The following is a 19,709-nucleotide window of genomic DNA, read 5'->3' on the forward strand; positions in this document are numbered from 1 at the left end:
CGCTTTCATTAAGACCTTGGAGGCGGTCTCTGCTATTTGTACCTCCCACTTTTGTCCCAGAAGTCAAGCAGTGACCACCTTCCATGGTGATCACCACTTGTGTGGCATTTTTGAGTCCTCTTCACCCTTGCTTCTTTTCAAGCTTTTCTACAACCAGCCTAGAAGGTCAGAAGAGCTTGAACTAGAATGAATTTGTCTGTTGGTGTTCCTCCATGCTTTCCCTGGCTACCTTTAATCCAGAGCCTGCTCAGGAGGCAGCTGTCCATGCCACATCCTTTCCAGACTGATCCTCTTCTAAAACGTTAATTGATTTTCACACAGTAGAAAAAAGTAGATAAGAAGAACCAGATCAAGCAAATGAGAAATATTAGACTTCTGTGAAGTCTGTGAACCTTTAGGATTAGCAGATAATTTGAAGATTAAATTAGTCAGGTGTTTTTAATCAAGGGAATGACAGTCTGATGTGAGTGGGTGCCCTGTTTTGTTTAAAGAACAGATCTGATTCTCTCAACACAGGAAAAAGATTTCTGAGGATCTCAGAAGAAGAGTTGTTGATGCTAATCAGGCTGGAAAATGTTCAAATCCACCAGTCAAAAGTCAGACAGGACAGATCAGTCAGAAAATAGGACCATTATTATACAACACTGAAGTGGTCAGCCAAAAAATATCATGCCAGGAGCAAGGAGTGTAATAGTCTGAGAGATCTCAAAGAAACCCAAGGTAACTAATAGTTTAATAGTTTTTTTTTACTATTATTATTTAAATGAGTGGTGTTCTGGAGAAAGGAAAACACTGCATTCTAGTATCTTAACCTACCTTAACCCATCTCTGAAACATGATGGTTGTATCGTGGTTTGGGCCTGTTTTGGCCTGTTTTGCTGCATTTGGGCCAAGACCGCTTGATCCTGAATTATACCAGTAAAGTCTAAAAGAAAATGTCAGGGCCTCTGCCCATGGCCAATGGACTGGAATGGCCAAGTCAAAATCCAAATCCGATAGAAATGTTGTTGAAGGGCCTAAAGCAGGAAGTTCAAGGGAGGTGACCCACCAACAACAGAGTTGAATCTGTTTCCCCATGTGCAGGACTAATCAACAGTTACTGGAAACATTTAGTTGCCGTTATTGCTGGACATTTTCTCTGTTATTAATTATTATGGATTTATTGCATAAAACTGCAGCCAACATTTTCTATCATTTTAAATCAGCCCCATGAGCCCAAAACTGCTTTTTATATATTGGTAGGCTTTTGAGATCCCATAATAGGAAGTCTAATGGGTTTAATTGCTCTACCATCACAAATTGTCTGCTGTGCTACATTAAATAACATGGGATATCCAGTTAGCCACCATAAAATAAGCAGTGCCCAAGAATGTGTAGTGCAACAAGAACTCTAGAATTTATGTACACCTTTCGTGAACATAAGTTATTCAGAGACAAGTAACTACCCCCCCTTTTAAGTTAAAAATAGCTTGATGTCATTCTGTAAGCATCAAGTTTATTTGGGTTATGTGGCATTTTTCAAATCATAATTGGTTTTAAATCCGTATCATCCTTAACCTGTTATCTGTGACTATATTATGTGCAATAAACAGCATAAAGAAAATTGAGCAACAGAAAGACTGTGTTTACTGAGTGTTAATGGCCTTTTCTGCCATCTTTTAGGAAACAGACTAAATATTGAGGGTCAGTTTGTAGCATTTGAGACTATGATGGCCTCATCCTACCATGTACATTACATTACTGACATACATTTATTATTATTTTATTTTTACAGTATTCGGTTTGGGCCTAACCCTCCTTTACTTGCAGAATGTCTTTACCTGCAGTTGCCTAGAGTTGTAACCAGTAGTTGCTTAAATTATTTCAGATAAAAAAACCACACTGTGTTACTTCATAATCTACTTCCATTGGTCAGAGGATGCAGGGTTAATTAGAATACTATGCTTTACATTAAGCTTTTAAAGTGATGATTATAACTGCTGAGTAACTGAGTATTTGTACACGTTTTTACAAGCCAATTCAGTGGGAATTATAAGATAAATTTTGAACTTCTCTGGTGATTCACCATTAGTTACTTTGGGTTTAGGCTTAACCTTAGTAAAGCAGCCCTGTATGTCCAGCAGCACAACACCCTCATACATATTTATTTCTTTAATTACTTGAGTCTTTCATTCCAATGTCACTCATTTTCATATAAATTGATGTACCCCTGTGTGTGTTCCCATCACTTAATTGGCTTGTAAATGACTGAATGGGCGCATTACCTGTAATTGGCTTCTGAAGGAGTGAATAGAACACCTCACCATCTGGCTGTCTCAAGGCTGTGGTTGGGGGGATGCTATGGCAGGTAGCAGATATGTCTCCAGCAGTAACACAGAGATTAGACATGAAACATTTTTGAAGAGTAAAAAAATCTATATTAATCAAGTTATATTGAAAAAAGTGCCATTGGCATTTGTATGAGGTGTCAGAGTCATGCAAAACATTCAGCACACCTGGTCAAACTCCGGTTACTCTGTTAGTTGAGTGAGTAGGAGAATCCAATCTCTGTTTTCTGCAATTTCAGAGCACATTTCAAACATTTCAAATGTTTGGGCACCCCAGGAGAATTTTCTCAGATAACTTTGACCAAGACCATAATTAGCTTGTTAAGGATATGGCTTGTTTAAAGTCATTGTTAAGGCCAGGTGACCCTAACCCTAGGGAAATTTCAGTGATTTGTAAATACTCCCAGCAATCAGGCAGTTAACAGGAACCAAGAAAATTTTCAGAAAAACTGCTTGTAGGATTGCAAAAAGGTAAATTCAACACCCCTATTGGAGATCAAAAGGACTTTCAAGAAGATTTAGAAGACTGGAGTGGTGGTGCACTGTTCTGCTGAAATGATATAGCATATTATATATTATAAGAAAACCTATCCTGCTTTCTTTATCACCCAGATTCAGTGTCATACATTTTTAAAGGAACATCTAAACAAGTCTGATGCATTTTTAAAACAAGTTCTGTGGACCGATAAAGTTAAAATACTTTTTGATAAATTAATATTTGAACAGATCTACCATAATTTAGGCTTGTGTTGTAGCCAGTGGTATGAAAGACATTGTACTGGTAGATGAAGGAATTGATTCAGTTAAGTATCAGTATTATGGAAGGCAAAAGAAAGTTGACTTCGAAGTTAGAGGTGCAAGCTATAGGTCTTTGCAATGGCAATCATAGTCCACCAACCTAGTTATTGAAAATCTGTGGATGTACCTCCAAAGAGCAGTGCAGGCAAGACCCAAGAATCTCACAGAACTAGAAGTCATTTGTGAGGAAGAGTGGGCAAAAATCCCCCAAACAGTTAGAGGCAGTTAGGTCTCATCTGGATGAGACCTAATGGATCCAGTCCATTGATGTATTTCTCAGTTGCAAAATCAGACCTTTGTAACCTCAGGGACAGGTTACCAGAGCTTTAAAATCCCTGTGTTCCAGTACAGTCGAAAAATAGCTTCCCATATCCTAAATGTCCAAGCTGGACAGAGCCGCAGCTGTAGGATAAAAGCAGCACGAGGTTGTTTGTCTGCTGGCTGGAGGTGTTTTTTCTTCGTTTCGTCCCTGTCTATCTAAATCACATCGCCTGTCTTTCACTCTCACCCTCTGCTCGGCTGCTGACCAGCGCTCCAGCTCTGTCTCCATCACTCTGTCTGATGAATGAGATTTGGTGATGCATTGAATTGTTTCCTAAAGAATCGTAATTGAGTCGAATTGTTGTGAGGTCAGAGATTTACACCCCAGCACCGTCTCTTTATTCCTTCTGCCTGCTGCTGGGCCCTGCGAGCAAAGAGCTCGTCAGCCACGTTGCCCAAACACTCTTGAAAACAGTGTTTGTTGAAGTATGCATCATTTACACACTTGGACTTGAAAGGCCAAACACTGCGTTGAGAAGTAGTGTAGGCTTTTAAAAAAGCCAATTAACAATTTTAGCCTTGTTTTCATCCTCTTGAAGTGTTGAGGACAGGCTTCTGGTTTGATGTAATCGCACTCTCGCATATCCCACATCCTGGTGCTGCTAAAAGTTCTGGTCCACTCTGCCTAATACATACCTGCTGACCCCTACTAGGTATGGACTGGACAGTTTGACACTAGTTAATGTGTGTCTATGTGTGTGTGTGTATTACAGCAGAGTCTTTCTCTCCAGGAAAGGGAATATGGTCATCACTCCCAATGCAGCTGAACCCAGATGCAGCTGTTTCCTAACCACCCACCCATACATTCTCACACACTCTCTTCCACACGCATACCCTCACTGAGGCTTCCCTGTAGGGGTCTGAGGCTCCACACCTTTTCAAAACGAAGCAAGGGACAGAGTTTCCACACTATCCCTCTTTCCATTTCTCTCTTACGTTCTCTCTACCTCTCGCGCTCTCTCTCGCTGTCTCTCTGGAACTGTATATGACATCAGTCGGTTAGATGGAAAGAACGTAGCGGTGGGGCACAATAACACTGATCATTTTTAACGAGAGCTGGGCTAATGGAAAAGCACCACTCCACCTCTCTCACTCCCACACGTTAACCCTCCTAGGTCCCCTTTGGTGTACATACCTTAAAATGTGCTTTTGCTGCTGTAGGTTTAATTACTTCTTACTGAAACGAGAAGATGCGCTGTATGAGCAAAAGTATAACAGCAGCCGCTCTTCTGAGAGGGCTTTCTTCAAGGTTTTGGAGTGTGTCTGTGGGAAGTTTTGCTCCTTCATCCAAAAGAACGTTTGTAAAGTGAGGCACTGAGGTTGGACAAGAGGACCTGGTTTATTGATGTCTGGTCTAGTTCATTCAAAAGGTTTTTCATGGGGTTGAGGTCAGGGATCTGTGAAAACATGCAGCCGAACAGAGAATCCCACCAATTTTTTCCTATTTAAATTCAGTTAATGGGGAAAATAATCCGAATATTAATCCATAATTTAATTAATATTTAGTTTTAAGTTTTTACTGTGAAAATGTCATACTGTTGCAACCCTAGCCTCCACTTTTCACTAACTCCACTCATTGATGGACAGAAGACATTTCACAGACTGGCTTGTTTCAGCGGTGGCATCCTATTACAGCACCAAGCTTAAGTTCAGTGAGCTGAATTTAAGTGGCTAGGTGGCTAGGTGCTTGATTTTATACACATGTGGCAATTGGATTTAATGAAACACCTGAATTCAATGATTGAATTGTGTTCCAATACTTTTTGTCCATATACTGTATTTTATTTACATAGTTTTGATCTGCAGAACCAAAACCCGTTCTTTACTTCAGTATGTATGTAAGCTGATTGCAATCATTGACGTAATGGCCTAATGCAAAATTGAATGTGCAGTCAAGTGACTGTATTGACTCTGGAATTCAAAAGTCATCTGCCCAGAACTACAGCCACTATAACAGTGTGAAAATGTTAACCTGCACTTAAAGTGGCATGGGATTTATGTGAGCTTGGCCTTGAATGTGTGTACAGGCATCTTGAAAGCAAGTGTAAAAGTGTGCAGTGAGTCAGAGCTGCACAGTGTAAAGGTGCCACACAGTGGGATGGGATATGTGGTGTGTAAAATGCGTCTCTCCCTGCACCTGTCAGATCTGTTCTATTGACTGTTTCGCCGCTTGATGCTGTATTCTTATTTGTGTGGCTTCTGCGTGTCTTCTGTGAGGAGTTCTCCCCCACTGGAAGTAGTTTAGTAAATAATTGACAGGGCAGCAGTGCGAGCCCAATCGATGTTTCATTGATAATTAATTGATGCTTAGCGAGAGCTGTGTGTGTGTGTGTGTGTGTGTGTGTGTGTGTGTGTGTGTGTGTGTGTGTGTGTGTGTGTGTGTGTGTGTGTGTGTGTGTCTGTCCTATGAGAACGAGTGGTTCAGGGTTGGAGTCGGCACTCCCTCATTAACTCTTGTCCCGGATCGAACGTGCACCACCAGCTGAAACACTAAGCAGAGGAGTCACACACTTCAAAGAGTGATACACTACCAACACACGTGCACACGCACACACACACACTTACATACACACTAGGTATTCTCTCTCATTCTTACTTTCTCTCAAGATTCGCTCTCGCAGTCTCTGTCTGTGTCTCTGTCTGTCTATCTGTCCATCTCTTTCTCATGCATACAAATGTATATACTATTGATAAAATATCAGCTGGGAATAATATAGGCTTACCAGTCTGTGTCTTTTCTAAACAGAGATTTCTAAAACTGTTTACTGGTGTAAACAGAATCTGGTCAAAGTAGACCCAGATACTATATGGAAAAAATACGCATGTTAATGCCAGGTCTAAACAGGCCCGTTATGTAAGCATATAGTATAAAATTATTTTAGTCAAATGACCTCAACCACATTAACCATAAAAAAAATCCTCACCCACATGTTTCTTATAATTAGTCAATTTTCAGCTACCCAATAAATTCTAACCTATCAGTGGTCTGGAGGATAGCAGTGTTAATCTTCAGTTATAGAGTGTTTGTGGAGATATTTGTGTCTTCCTTTGCATCATTCATGCTCAGACAGAAATAACCCTCATTTATGATGACAGTGGATTAATAATGTAAGCATAAAGCTTCCCATTAGGGCTAATGCAGTTGGTCTTGATCTGATGGTAGCCAGTGCTGACATCCTTGAATTATAGACACACACACACACACACACACGTGTCTCTCATATGACTGTAACAGCTTCTCCGTGGCTAATGATCCTCTGTTCATTAAGTTAGGCTTGTTGAGGCCTCCATGGCGGAGGGTGACTGTTTCCAGGTGGACGATGATGTTCTGTTCCACCCATTAACGTTCCTGTAGCGGAATTATAAAAGCATGAAAGATTAATTTGTCGTAATGTCTCTCATTTACTGGTTGTCATTAGCCTTTGATTGTAAGAGATTTTTAACAAGAGCATGTTATAAGGAAAAGTTCTGTGGTGATTTAATCAAGTCTGTATCGAACAGAAAAGAAGACATGCATTTGGAAGTGACACGCTATGTTGCCCATTTTTATTAAATTATTATTTTATACTAAATGCGTGTATATAAAGTGTTTACCCTTATTTCCCACGTTTCAACAACTGGAATATTTGCTGTGGTCTTGCAGAGGGGGTATGTGAGATCTGGCTGACCAGCGAAGACACTGGTGCATATGGCAGGGACATCGGGACGGACCTGCCGTCTTTGCTGTGGGAGCTGGTGAAGGAGATTCCGGAGGGCTGCATGCTGAGACTGGGCATGACCAACCCACCCTACATTCTGGAGCACCTGGACGTAAGTCACTTTTGCTGCATGACAACTTAAGGGTGCCGTATAATGCAAAAACATGGTTTCCCTGCTGTATTGAAATAAAAGTTTAGTATGTAAATGCTAAATGTACTGTTCGCTCATCAGTCACCCCAGTCTAAACTGCTGCACAATCTGACACCAATCATGTCAGGCTCATGCTCACTGAGATTATATAATATTATTATATAATTAGTTATAATTGCTAAATAAGTGGATGAAACATCAGAAATAGGGTAGTCAAAATAAAATTAAAAAATTTGAATTCGATTAAAAAATCTCTTTAGCTGCCCCAAGCGTCAACCAGCTATTATGTTTAAACATGGTGGCTACCAATAGCACAGCATACCATGCCAGTGTTGACCATACTTAAAACAACAACCCTGTTTCAGCCTAAATTATGCATTTTAACATTAAAGTAATGTTTCTGACAGCCTCATAGCGGTATAGGGAGCCTAAATGAAGTCATATGTTTACTATAAAGGTAATGGCATTCTCTGATTTTCTCTACACTCTACTTTAGATGGATATTTTTTTTCTGTCAACTCGTGTTTTGTAGCATAGTAAATGAATGCAACACTCATACATGTACCGTAGCCTACTAGATTCATTATTTTTAAGAAGCTAAAACAGCCACCATTAAATTGTCAACATTTTATGATGAATGGACCAATAGAAACAGTCCACAGTGAGAGTAAAATCTGTTTACATTGATTTCAATTAAAAATTAAGAATTATTTTTCCTCTCCTGTAAAGTTTATATATATATATATATATATATATATATATATATATAATTTTTGTTTGCCCGACAACAACAATATTCTAGTTAACTATTTTAAGTATTTGCTGTGCATGCTGCAGCTGCCTGCACGAATTCCAGACTAACTTTGAGAGGTTCTACTAACATAATTGATGGTAGAGATTGACTTATGCCGATCTAGGGCGTCTTTTAGTGCGATTGGTTGATTGACGATAGCGATCGAGGGCAGGGCAGGATGCTATATTAACCTTTCTATGCAAATTTCTAATGTTATTGTGCAGGGCTTCTGTTATGTTCTGAGGATTGTCTCTTTAGATTAAATAATTTGGAATCGTCTACGTTTAAAATGCTGTGAAACTTCGACAGCGCTCACTGCAACAGTCTGTGAATTCATGTACAGAACTCCACTGTGGAGCTCCAAGTGGAATCACAACCTGGAAGAGCTGCTTATCTAGCGCTAAACCTCACTTTGGTAAATACCTTCCACTTCCGGCAGTTGCTCCTATACTTTCCATTGTGGTTAGATTTGGTCTGCATTGTTTGCTGTTTTATGTGGTTAGTGTTTTTATTAGCGCTGCTGAGTTCTGATACTCATTGTACTGGGCTGAGTGATGTACTCCTGAGAAGGGTATAGTGTATAGGGTTAGTGGTGTTAAAAAGTCTTTACACTCATGCATAGAAAAACAAACGAGAATGCAAAAAACAGACCGAGCAGAGCCAGCACATTGAGTGGATTACATTACTGGATTTAGTGAGTGTATACAGCTCTGTAGTTCCATTTAGCGGTTAAAGAAGGAACTGGAGCATCCACTGACCGAGGAGCCTTGCACGGAGCTGATCTTGATTGGCTCTCAGGATCAGCTACATTAGACAAATATCAGCCAATAATGATAAGTAGCTGATTGATTTTTCTGTCTCTCCTTTTTAATATACACTCTGAAGAAAATTGTAAATAGCAAAGCAGCTAAACTGAGTGACAAATGTAATAGAAATAAATCTCACCCACATATGTGCCAAACTACATTTAATTTTGCCTAATCTAAGAGAGTTTAAGTTTCTCTCCTCTGTCTCTCTCTGATCCCCAGTTGTCTGGGACAGAGTCCCCATGTCAGAGAGAAGGGCTGAGTGAAGCACTTTTCATTTGCACAGGGTTAATTGAGGTTGTAATTCTGTCCCCATATGTATAGATTACGTTCATGCTCTGTTACATTCAAATTAAAAACCACTGAAGATTTTTTTTTTTCTTCTTAAATTAAAGGAAATCACAATTAAATGCTAATTAGAAATGTAGCCACGGTTGTATATCTGCTGTAGGATAGTTAATGCAGTCTCTTATTCTAATTTGATACATGTTGTTTTGTAGAATATAGTACATTTATAACCAGACTGGTCAAAGAGTGGAGAGGGAAAAAGCTGAGCTTTTTGGACAGCATGTCTTTTGCGGATCTAACAGTTTTGATGATTGTTGGTGAAAATAACAAGTGCTGTTCCTCGAGATGCTTGACTCCATTCTGCTCAGTTGAACTGACAGGTGTGTGTTTTGGGGAGGGGGTAACACTTTGTGTCTATGCTCTTTTTATGCGTGACTCAGCCTTGTATTCCAGCAGAATGTTATTTACTTTTTTTTATTATTATTTTTTTTATTTTCTCTCTCTAACTCTCGTCCTCTCTCCCACTTTCCTTCTCACTCTCTGTTTTGGATGCAATTCAGAATGCTGGGGAAGAGGCTTTTGAAGTGACAGAGTGGTTTTGGATAGTGAAGTGGAGAGTGTGTTTAGCGGGTTGGTGCTGGCCTGGGGACAACAGAAGTGTGATTAGAACTCTCACACACTCCTCTGAAATGGCACGCTACCTGTCAAACTGCCAGACGCGGCGCTGAATATAGGCAGAATTGAGATGAATGGAAAGGTGTAGTGTGTGTGTATGTGTGTGAGGGAGACAAAGATATTGAGAGGTTTTGCACTCAACTAAACCGGTAAAAAAAAAGAAAAGCATCAGCTCAGTTAAGTTGTATATGAGCGTCATTCACATGTGAGAGAAGTTGTGCTTATAGAGAGATGTGTTATCTGTGACTTTAGCTCAGGCTTTAACCAACAGCTGTAAAAGGCCAGTTTGAATGCAGAGCAGGTCAGTGTTTTATACATCCAACCACAGGTTAAACACTTTAGCTTAATATTCTCCTGATTATCAGCGAAAAGGCATTTTTGTTCACTAAAGTCCCATTAGCTTATCTGCTGTGCCAAATCTGCAAACTTTGCAAACTTCAACAGATTGGGTTTTCCCCAAAGTACAGCATGTTTTATTCATTAGTAGATCATGAACGCTGACCCGGAGTGTGACCTGTTGCGGAGCGTGCAGTTCCATGTGTTGCTGCTGTAAAAGCTGTGATCCGTGGGCAAATTGAGGAACAGATTGACTCATTTGAACCCGCAGGCTGGTCTTCAGGATCAGATTTCAGACATTGATTGGAAGGCTGTCCTGCTGTAGCGTCTCAAACGTTTACTCACGTTTACTCCAATCCAAGGCATCCAGATGTCAGACCGATCCCAGAATTCAGTCAGTTATATACAAGCATTCACTCTGAGCTACACAATGCACACTCTGTGAGTAAATCTCTCGATCCTGAAATTCAGTAAGCTACAACCTACATGTGCTTAAAAAAAACAAGCTGAAAGTTGGTTGCAGCTTACTGAATTGTTTTGAATTTCAGGATCGGTCTAAATATACGCTCACCTGGCTGATGTGTGACGTTCATTTACTCACAGAGTGTGCATTGTGTAGCTCAGAGTGAATGCTTGTATATTGACGGAACTCTGAATAGAGACTGCGTTTCAGGTGCAGTAAGCATGTCGGTCATACTGATTACTTTTGTCCAGTATGGGAGTTAAGTGTATTGCATAACAAAACAGCAAGTTATTCTAGACTTCTCAAGGCTATGAAGCCAGCTCTGCTTCAGAGATACAGGAGTTCACAGGCTTCACTGGTGTTTAACTGCCCAAACTAATTTCGAGTGATCAGTCGGGGCAACCGTATTGATGTCAGGAACAGATTTCTTGATGTCACAACCTGTTTTCCTAAAAACTGCACGTTGTAGATTGCATTGGTAATAGACAGTTACATACCGAAACTGGAAATTTAATTTGCCAGCTCACAAAATGCATCTGTAAGTCCAGAGAATACACAAAGTCACAAAGTGAGTTTTGGACACCCCTCTCTCTGTGCGTTTTCTTTTTCAGTGGAATTTCAAGTTAACGGACATGCGCTTTCTCAAGATTTTTTAATTTACCAGGCACCATATTCTGCTGAATTGAGTTCTTACCAGCTCCTTATATTACCCTATTTCGTCATTAATCCACCTCTGCTTCAGAGATATAGGAGTTCACAGACTTCGTCACTTTGTTCCGGTGGGCCTTTTGAGATCTGAGTGCACTTGAGCTTCACCTCTTGCATGTGTTCCCCACTCTAGCGCCCTTTCAGGTGAAGCACACTCCACTGCAGCTGATTGGGACAGAGCAGCTCGGGTCACAGCATGGCTTCTTTGACTGTGCCACTAATGAAATGTTACGGTGGTCACGCGTAGCTAGGTCACAGAGACCTGACCACATTTTTCATAAATGAATATCTTTACACTCACAGAAGACTTGACGACGTTGTGGCTGAATGAAGGGTCGCTTAGACAAGACCTGATGACCTCATCTTCTATTTGCGTTGCCTTTCTCTGTTTCTTTCCTTTTCTTTTTTTCTTCCGTACCTGACTGGGCTGCAGATTACAGAGCCACGTCCAGTGAGCCACACCACAGCTGCAAGCACAAGAAAGTGCAGGATGTAAGTGAACGGTCAGAAGACACTTAAATGTCATGAATCTAAAAGTAACACAAATCTTCAAACACTTTTCTTAAATTTGTTATTTAAAACAGTTATATTCACCATTTGTGCTGAACACGGATGGAATTTGGCCTTCACCTTTAATCCCACCCGTACATTGAACACACACACACACACACACACACACTAGTGAGCAAACACACAGTGACAGTGAGCACACATGCCCGATTTGCTGGGAAGCCATCGCTGAGATGCTCTGGGAGCAGAGAGGATCTAACAGTGCCAGCTTGCTGAGCCATCTTTCAGGTTCAGCAGCATTTTTTTCTCCAATTTGCTCAATTTGTCTTTACAGAAATGTCAGTGTCAACAAAGGACTATTCAGTTTTGTCCACCTTTCTAAAGTGGTACCTACAAACTAGGCTAACATGTGTGGACAGCTCCAAATGACCCCTGGGACTTTTCTTCTTCCAAAAGTTTGAAGTTAAACATTTTTTTCCCTTGCTTCTTCTAAATCTGCTATTTCACTGCCATTTCAAATCATACCTCGTCCTATAAGCCATGTTTTGATTTCACTCGATGCACTGGATTAGATCATTTTCTCTTTATTAATGTGGTCTATGAAATATTGAGTATATTGTTCACTGTCTAAAGTATCCAATGGCTTAATGTGAGCTTACAGGACTGATTTTCAAAACTGCTCTCCTGACTCCAGGCAATCTAACAAACACCTAAACAAGGAAGCTAATACCCAGTCATTTAACGTCATGCAATCTGTTGAACATTATGGTAATTTGGCTTGAGTTACGCTCTGTCCTGTTCATTAAAATTTGAGGAGTAAAATCTGACCCCAGCTCAGCGTTCCTTACAAAACGTTAACATCAATATCTCAGCAACTCAAGATGAGTAGCTTAGGACCTTTCTGGCCCACCTACTGGCTGTTGCTTTCTTGACTTATTCGTGCCGGTGGGTTCCTGTCTCTGACAAGAGAAGTGAGATTAGTTTGTAAGAGAGCGATTGCTGCTGTTCGATCTCTCTCTCTCCTGCTGTGTGATTTGCTGTCTCTCTTTTGCATGCCCTCTATTCAGCTGAATGAGAGATATGCAAGAACTCCTCGTTCAGTTGATTGCAGTGCTGGCTCTGGGGATGCCGCTGCAATTTGTGTTTGGAGCGGCCTCTAATTTCGCATTGAGCTTGGGCCATTTTCATACTAATGAATCTCCTGGGACGTTTGGTCCATTAGAGACTTGATGTAGGCGAGACTGATGCAGCCATGTGATCTCTCTGTTAAAGTTGAAGCAGCAGTCCCGGCACTTACTTGAAGTGAAATGGTTAAAGTGAAAATTGTTCACACTACAGTGCTAACAGTGTTTCTGATGAGGGTTTGATAGTTATGTGAATAAAGTACCTAAATAGTTCTTTGGTTTATGAAGAAACCTCTGTAAATGTAAATGACTGAGCTGACTACCTAATGAATCCAAATGGGTACCAGATCAGGCAAAGTGGTGTTTCACTAAAGTCTTCAGGCAAACACCTGACGGACAGTGGCTTGCTCCAGTAGCCAGACCTTAACACTACTTATCGTTTTGTAATGTTGACATGAAGAAAACTTGATTGACGTAAAACTTAAATTTAGAGATTTGACCAAATCCACTTCCAATTCAAATGCAGAAATGGATATCGATATTTTGAGCACTATTCAGTGCAACACCCCTACTGATGATAATAGATTTGAATAATGTACCATCTGTTAAAAAGACTTTGTAGATATTCCACAAAAGTTCTTCTGTGGCTTTGGTGGGTTGCAAAGAACACATTTTTTTTATAATGTTAAAGATGTAGTAAATTAACCATCTTCCTCTTTCGGGGTGAACATAATTTCCACCATGTTTAATATACATATAGCATATAATATCACACTGCGGTAAGTGTTTTCTAGCTCTTGACGCAAAGTCTTTCTAATGGTGCCTTTGGCAACTGCCTTCTTGAGTTTGCTCTTCCGCTGTGGAAATTCAGTTTACTTCAGATGAGAAGTGCAAAGCCTTTGCCGTTGCCATTAAATGCTGCCCTTCAATCACAAGAGAACTTTTACCCTTACCAGGAGAGTCATGCCTGTGTGTGTCTTCTCTCCAAGAGGGTTATATTCGGTTGTAATTGGGTTTCACTCTTAGCTGCCACCTGTCAGAGAGCCCCTCGCTAATCCTCCATGGTCTTCTCTGCTAGCACTTCTTCCCTGTCCGCATCCACACCTTTTCACAGCTCCTCCTGGGAGCAGTCACATGTTTAAAGCCATTTGTGATACTGTGGGCTGTTGTCTCCTGTTCCCCTCAGCCTTTAATGTTTTGACACATGTGAATATGTTCATTAATTATATATTTTAAAATGATTTAAAATAGTAGAATGTGACAGTACAGTTAGGGCTGCCCCCTAAAAGTTGAAGTCATCATAAGTCATCATCATAAGTATATTTTTATATTCTAGCAGGGCAGGGCTATCTAGGGCGCTTGCTAATAGAAAACCAACGAAACTACATGCACTTGTGGATCTCTGTTGAGGCGAGCTAAGCCTGAGAAGCTGACTAGAGGGAGTAAATAAGTTAAGCTAGAAATGGCGATGTTTCACAAAAGGTCTAAAGTACGAAGGCAGTTGTGATGGAGAATCCCAACAAACTTAAATGCAAGCTCTGTCTGCAAAAATTCACTCATTATTTACCAACGTTGAACATGGCAAACCACTTCAAATTGGTTAGTTGCTATAGGAGGTCGTTCTCCAGTTTTCTGGTCAGATTTAATGCAAGGCTTTAAGTCTATTTACTGGCTAATCCAAAATATATATCATGTGCATCTCTGCTGAACCCAACATAGTATGATCACATATCTTGTGATTTATATTGGACAGGCCAATCTTTTGTTTTTAGACCGCTTGGCTATTTGTTGTGCAGGAAAATAGACTAAAAACCAAAATTTTGCTTTTTATTTTAATATATTTTTACTAAATAGTCTTAAGGGTGATTATTTATTCGTTTACATCTCAGTTTTATTTATATTGAATGAAAAAGCAGTTGGCTAATAAGCCTGTAGAAGAGCAGGCCATGCCACAAATTTCTATCAGACCTAACTTACTTTGGTTTTAAATGTATGTTTAAAGAGAAATAAAGAAGTAGGCTGATCCTGTTGAAGCGATTTAAAAAATGAGCTTATTTTATTTATATTTATTTATGAGCTTATTTTAAACATAAATATGTTGGTGCTGTGTCTCTCAATATTCCACAAATCTGCATGGCAGCCCAACATCATATGATGATAATTTAAATAGTCTTTCATCAAACGCAGTGTCCCTTTTACAAATTTTTCTAAATGCTCAAAAATATAGTAGAGTATAGTGGAGTCATGGATTATCCTATACATTGTACCTTGTTGTAATGTCAGCACTAAAAACACATCTTTGTGTTAAAACCATCTTTGGGGCAAGACATTTTTAAAAAGTAGTTTACCAATAGTTAAATAAAATAAAATAAATAAATAGCATGAAAAAAAGAGCTAAAAAAAAGATTATTAAGATGTTTAGGCCTGTTAGCAGATACTTTAAATTAGCTGATTTTGGCCAAGTAACAAGGCAGTACATGGCTTCAAAAAAAGTGAATTTTTGCAAATAAACCCAACAGTCCCATGAGTCACAGAGTAAGTTTCGCAAAGTGTGACAACTTCAGCACTTCCCTCTGCGAGATTTTTAACAGATTGATGAAAAAGTGGGGATTTATCAGGGAATGAGAGTGATGTGTAAAAGCAGCCGCTGTTTAGATTGGAAATGAGGCCTGGGGTGTTGCATGATGATCCACGTGTGAGACGATGACTGATCTGTCACCCGACACTGGGATCAAGCATCTTTGGGGTCAGGTCTTAACTGGTAGAGAGGGTGTTAAGAATGATGCTTGTTTACCCATTTAAGCATCGTCTTTGTGCTGAGATTCTTTTGCACCTGAATCTATTTTTTTTCTTTTTGAAGTAGTAATAATTTGTAGGACTTTCCTAATGTTTCAGATACTTAATAGTATTTTTTATTAATTACATTTTACAAATTATATTCAAAAGACATTTCCTCAGTTTATGTTAAATTTATTAAAAAAGACAAAGGTTTTCATGGGGTGTCCTAACTTTTTCACATAGCTATAAATATTGCCCACATTTTTCTGCAAGTTTGAAGAACCTTTTTAAAGTTGAAAGAATCTTCACATTATTCCTGGAGCATAGAATAAAGATGGAGAGGTGAACTGTGTGTGGATGCTTTGCAATATAATACAAAATATAATACATACTCCTCAGTTCCTTTAGGGTTAGTTAGATTACATCAGGGTGCAGCAGGCCAGCTGTAGAGAACGCATGTCTGTGCTGCTAATCTCTCGGACAGATGTTTGATACTCCACAAACCTCCTTTCCCCTTTCTGCCCATCTATTTTCGAACATTTGGCTCAGTCAGCGCTTTTCCAGTCGAATATCATGATAGAGGGGCTTTTCATCCTCTGGATCTTAATGTGCTTTTTTGGGCGAAGCCAGCCAGAACTGACGTGTGCCTTCCAAAGAAAACAGCAATTATCCATGAAGCCCAGGTTTGCCTGGCCAAGAGGGAAAAACTGAGAAAATCATTAGAATATGAGGTCTAATTACCGTGTGACAGAACTGTTATTATCCAAATATCACCCATGTTTGAGACGTTTATTGGGGGGAAAAGAGAAAAGAGGAAGAAAAAAAAGTGGAAGAAAGCGAATATGTATAAAGCAGGAATGGCAAGTTTTCAGAACTCACTTCCCCCTTTCTGCCCTTATCATTCACATCTGTTAGCTTTAAAATCAATTAGCTGTGTTCATTTTATCAGTTATGCTGTCCTATTCCTGTTTTATCAGTGGAAGATGAAAGGACAAACTAAATCACGTGTAGGCCAGTCACTGGGAGCTGGTTGAAATGTACGCCAGTGTGTGGACATTATTACTTAAGTGGATCAGGTAAAGCTGTTCTACAGTCTTTGCTCTTAAAATAATGAAAATCTTGTCTAATTTCTGTACTATATGTATATATGTGTGTATATATAATGTAGTGTGTGTGTGTGTGTATGTATGTATATATATATATATATATATATATATATATATATATATATATATATATATATACACACACACACACACACACACACACACACACACACACACATCATGCCTTGTAATGTCGGCATTAAAAACACTGTTAAAACCATCTTAGCTGGAATAAACTTTTAAAAAGTTGTTTAACAATAGTCAATTAGAAATGGCATTAAAGAAAATCATTAATATATTTGATCTTTATAATGTTTGGGCCTGTTAGCAGGTCCTTTAAAGTGTAGTTCCTGGCCAAGTAACAACAAAAGTTTTTATGGATTCAAAAAAACAAAAGACTATTTTAAATAATTTTTAATGGACAGCGTTGTTGGATGTTTTGGGTGGTCGCTGCATAAAAAACTTGCAGTGGTCAGTGGGGCAGACAATTTGCTAAGTACATTTGATTTTTTTTTTATTTATTTATTATTTTGTGAAGAATCTGAGTGGAAAGTTTGTTCTTGTTCTTTTTTCTCTTATGGAAAACAGTGACCGCAGTTAATAGAGACTGGATAGAAACTGAAACTAGATCAGCATCAAGATGTTTTATGAAGGCAGACTGTGGTCTACACTGACAGCCTTGACACATCATTCTCAATGCAGTGGTTTGTGATTTGACAGACACGGTCACCAACTGACTAGTTCATTTTTGAAGGCCAGAAATAATAGGTAACTAGAATTACCTAGTTCTGCCAAATGTGCTTCATTTTTGATGCATTAGCCTTGGCTCCCAACCCTACCACTGTGCAACTGAGCATCTTTAGATGAACCTTAATTTGCTCTAATACCACAGAGGTCTATTTAATGTCTGCAGTCTGAATTATGTTATAAATAGGCATTCTTGTTCCAACCACGAGATGTCTGTGGTACCTTGCATTAGTCTTTTTGCATAGGTGTAAATTATGAGGAGAAGATGGAGGCTGTTGAGGCTGTGTTGAATGTGCTCATCTGCTGCAGTGCCTTTTCAGTGTGTCGACGTAGGCCTGGCCTTTGGGATGAACCCTGGCCAATATGGAAATACATGATCATTAACAGCCCATGTGCCACGTTATGGGCTGTCTTCTGCTGGTAACAAATGATCCTCAAAGGGGCCTCTACCAGTGGAGGACTTGTATTGCCCATGACTGTATTAATCACCTGTGCCCATCTCTCAGCACCAGAGCCATCTGGTCCCTCCTCATGTCCCCACACCAATGGGCTTAATCTAACAGGAAGTACACCCCTATTCCCTTCTGCATATGTAAACTCCCCTGAAATTTAAATAATTAAAGAAATTAGAAAGCATTGATTGAGACTTGAGCTTGATTTGAGCTTAAACTTGCCTTTACTTGCAGTTGATGCACACATTTTTGATATTTTGGAAACCTAATTTAGCTAATCATTTACTTTTCTAGGTTTGTATTGGCAATTAGAATTTGGCACCATAATGTGTGAATTGCATTTGTTCATTTTTGGTGGAATTGTAACTAAGAAACATATAAGAAAACATATTAGCACACATTCTAGCAAACCCACCTTACCTCAGTCTCAACCCCCCTCCCCCAACCCAACCTTGCAATGTGCTGTGGTATTGGTTGATTGGAATCAGGGGGAGCCCTATATTGCCCATCTTAAAAGATGGTAATGGAAATGAGACAATCCTAGAGTAAATAAGATGCATAATAAAAGGTGCCGCTGCAGAGAGGATGAGATGCAGGGCAATCAGATAGCATGGCGAACATGATGAATAATTAGATGTTTCTTAATTAACAAGTCGGAATCGTTCTTTCTATCACCCCAATCAGATCAGATATACTGAAGCAATTTCAGATTTTGGTCGGAAATTAAAGGTCCGTTTGCCCTTCCTATGCTTGAAGATAACAGGCTCTATATTGAATATTCAGTTCTTCAGATGTGTGTTTTTTTTTTGTAACATTTATAACCCTGAGTTTTAATGATGTGATCAAGCCTCGACGGATTTGAAATCCGAATGTAAATGTAGACTTTCAGCTTTAATTCAAGGGGTTTCACAAAATATTGCATTAACCAATTATGAATGACAGTCCCTCAGTTTTCACAGGCTCAAAAGTAATTGAACAATTAACTGGAACAGTTTCATAGCTAGATGTGGCTTGTCCTCTCATTATTTTCTAACAAGTTGATTGCAAGTATTGTTTGCATTTGGCAGCTCTTTGCATGCTGGTAGCTGCATGAGAACTTCTGTGTGTAAAACAAAAACAGATTAATCAACAATTCAGTACATTTCTTAAAATGAAGAAGTGCACTGGTGAATTCAACAACACCAAAAGACCCAGAAGATGATTTCCTTGGTGGATAACAAAAAAAAAAAACCTTCGCAGCTACCAGTCAAGTCAAGAACACTCTTGAGAAGTGCGTAGCATTGTCAATTAGGAAACTCATTTGAGAATTTATTTACAGGCAGTTCACTTTAAAATACAAGCCACTGAACAGTAATGTTAGATAAGGCTATATATAGATGTGCTATACATTTTTTTCTTTTTTTCAGATCATTAGTTTGCACTGTTACTGTGAAACTGCACTGTGAAACTGTTGTCCAATTTCGGAACGGTTAACCTAATATTTACATGAAATCTCTGGAAATACAGCTGAAGGTCTGCACTTTCAGTCACATTTGCCAGTTTGTCTGAGTGTGTGCCTGCACTGTATTTTTGTGGTCCATCACCATTACGAGATGTTATAGGTCCAAGATTTAAATACTTAGGATTTC

General features: G+C 39.3%; 1 protein-coding gene across 2 annotated transcripts in view; it reads left to right on the top strand.

Moving 5' to 3' along the window:
• cdkal1 (CDK5 regulatory subunit associated protein 1-like 1) overlaps nucleotides 1–19,709 on the top strand; it is a 305,708-nt gene that overhangs the window by 172,988 nt on the left and 113,011 nt on the right. For both annotated transcript variants that reach the window (XM_072679871.1, XM_072679872.1), the window contains exon 9: nucleotides 7,090–7,256. In XM_072679871.1, coding sequence (XP_072535972.1) covers nucleotides 7,090–7,256 — 167 coding nt within the window. The remainder of the gene's footprint in view (nucleotides 1–7,089; nucleotides 7,257–19,709) is intronic.

This window comes from Salminus brasiliensis, chromosome 5 (genome assembly GCF_030463535.1).
Source record: "Salminus brasiliensis chromosome 5, fSalBra1.hap2, whole genome shotgun sequence".
Lineage (NCBI taxonomy): Eukaryota > Metazoa > Chordata > Actinopteri > Characiformes > Bryconidae > Salminus > Salminus brasiliensis.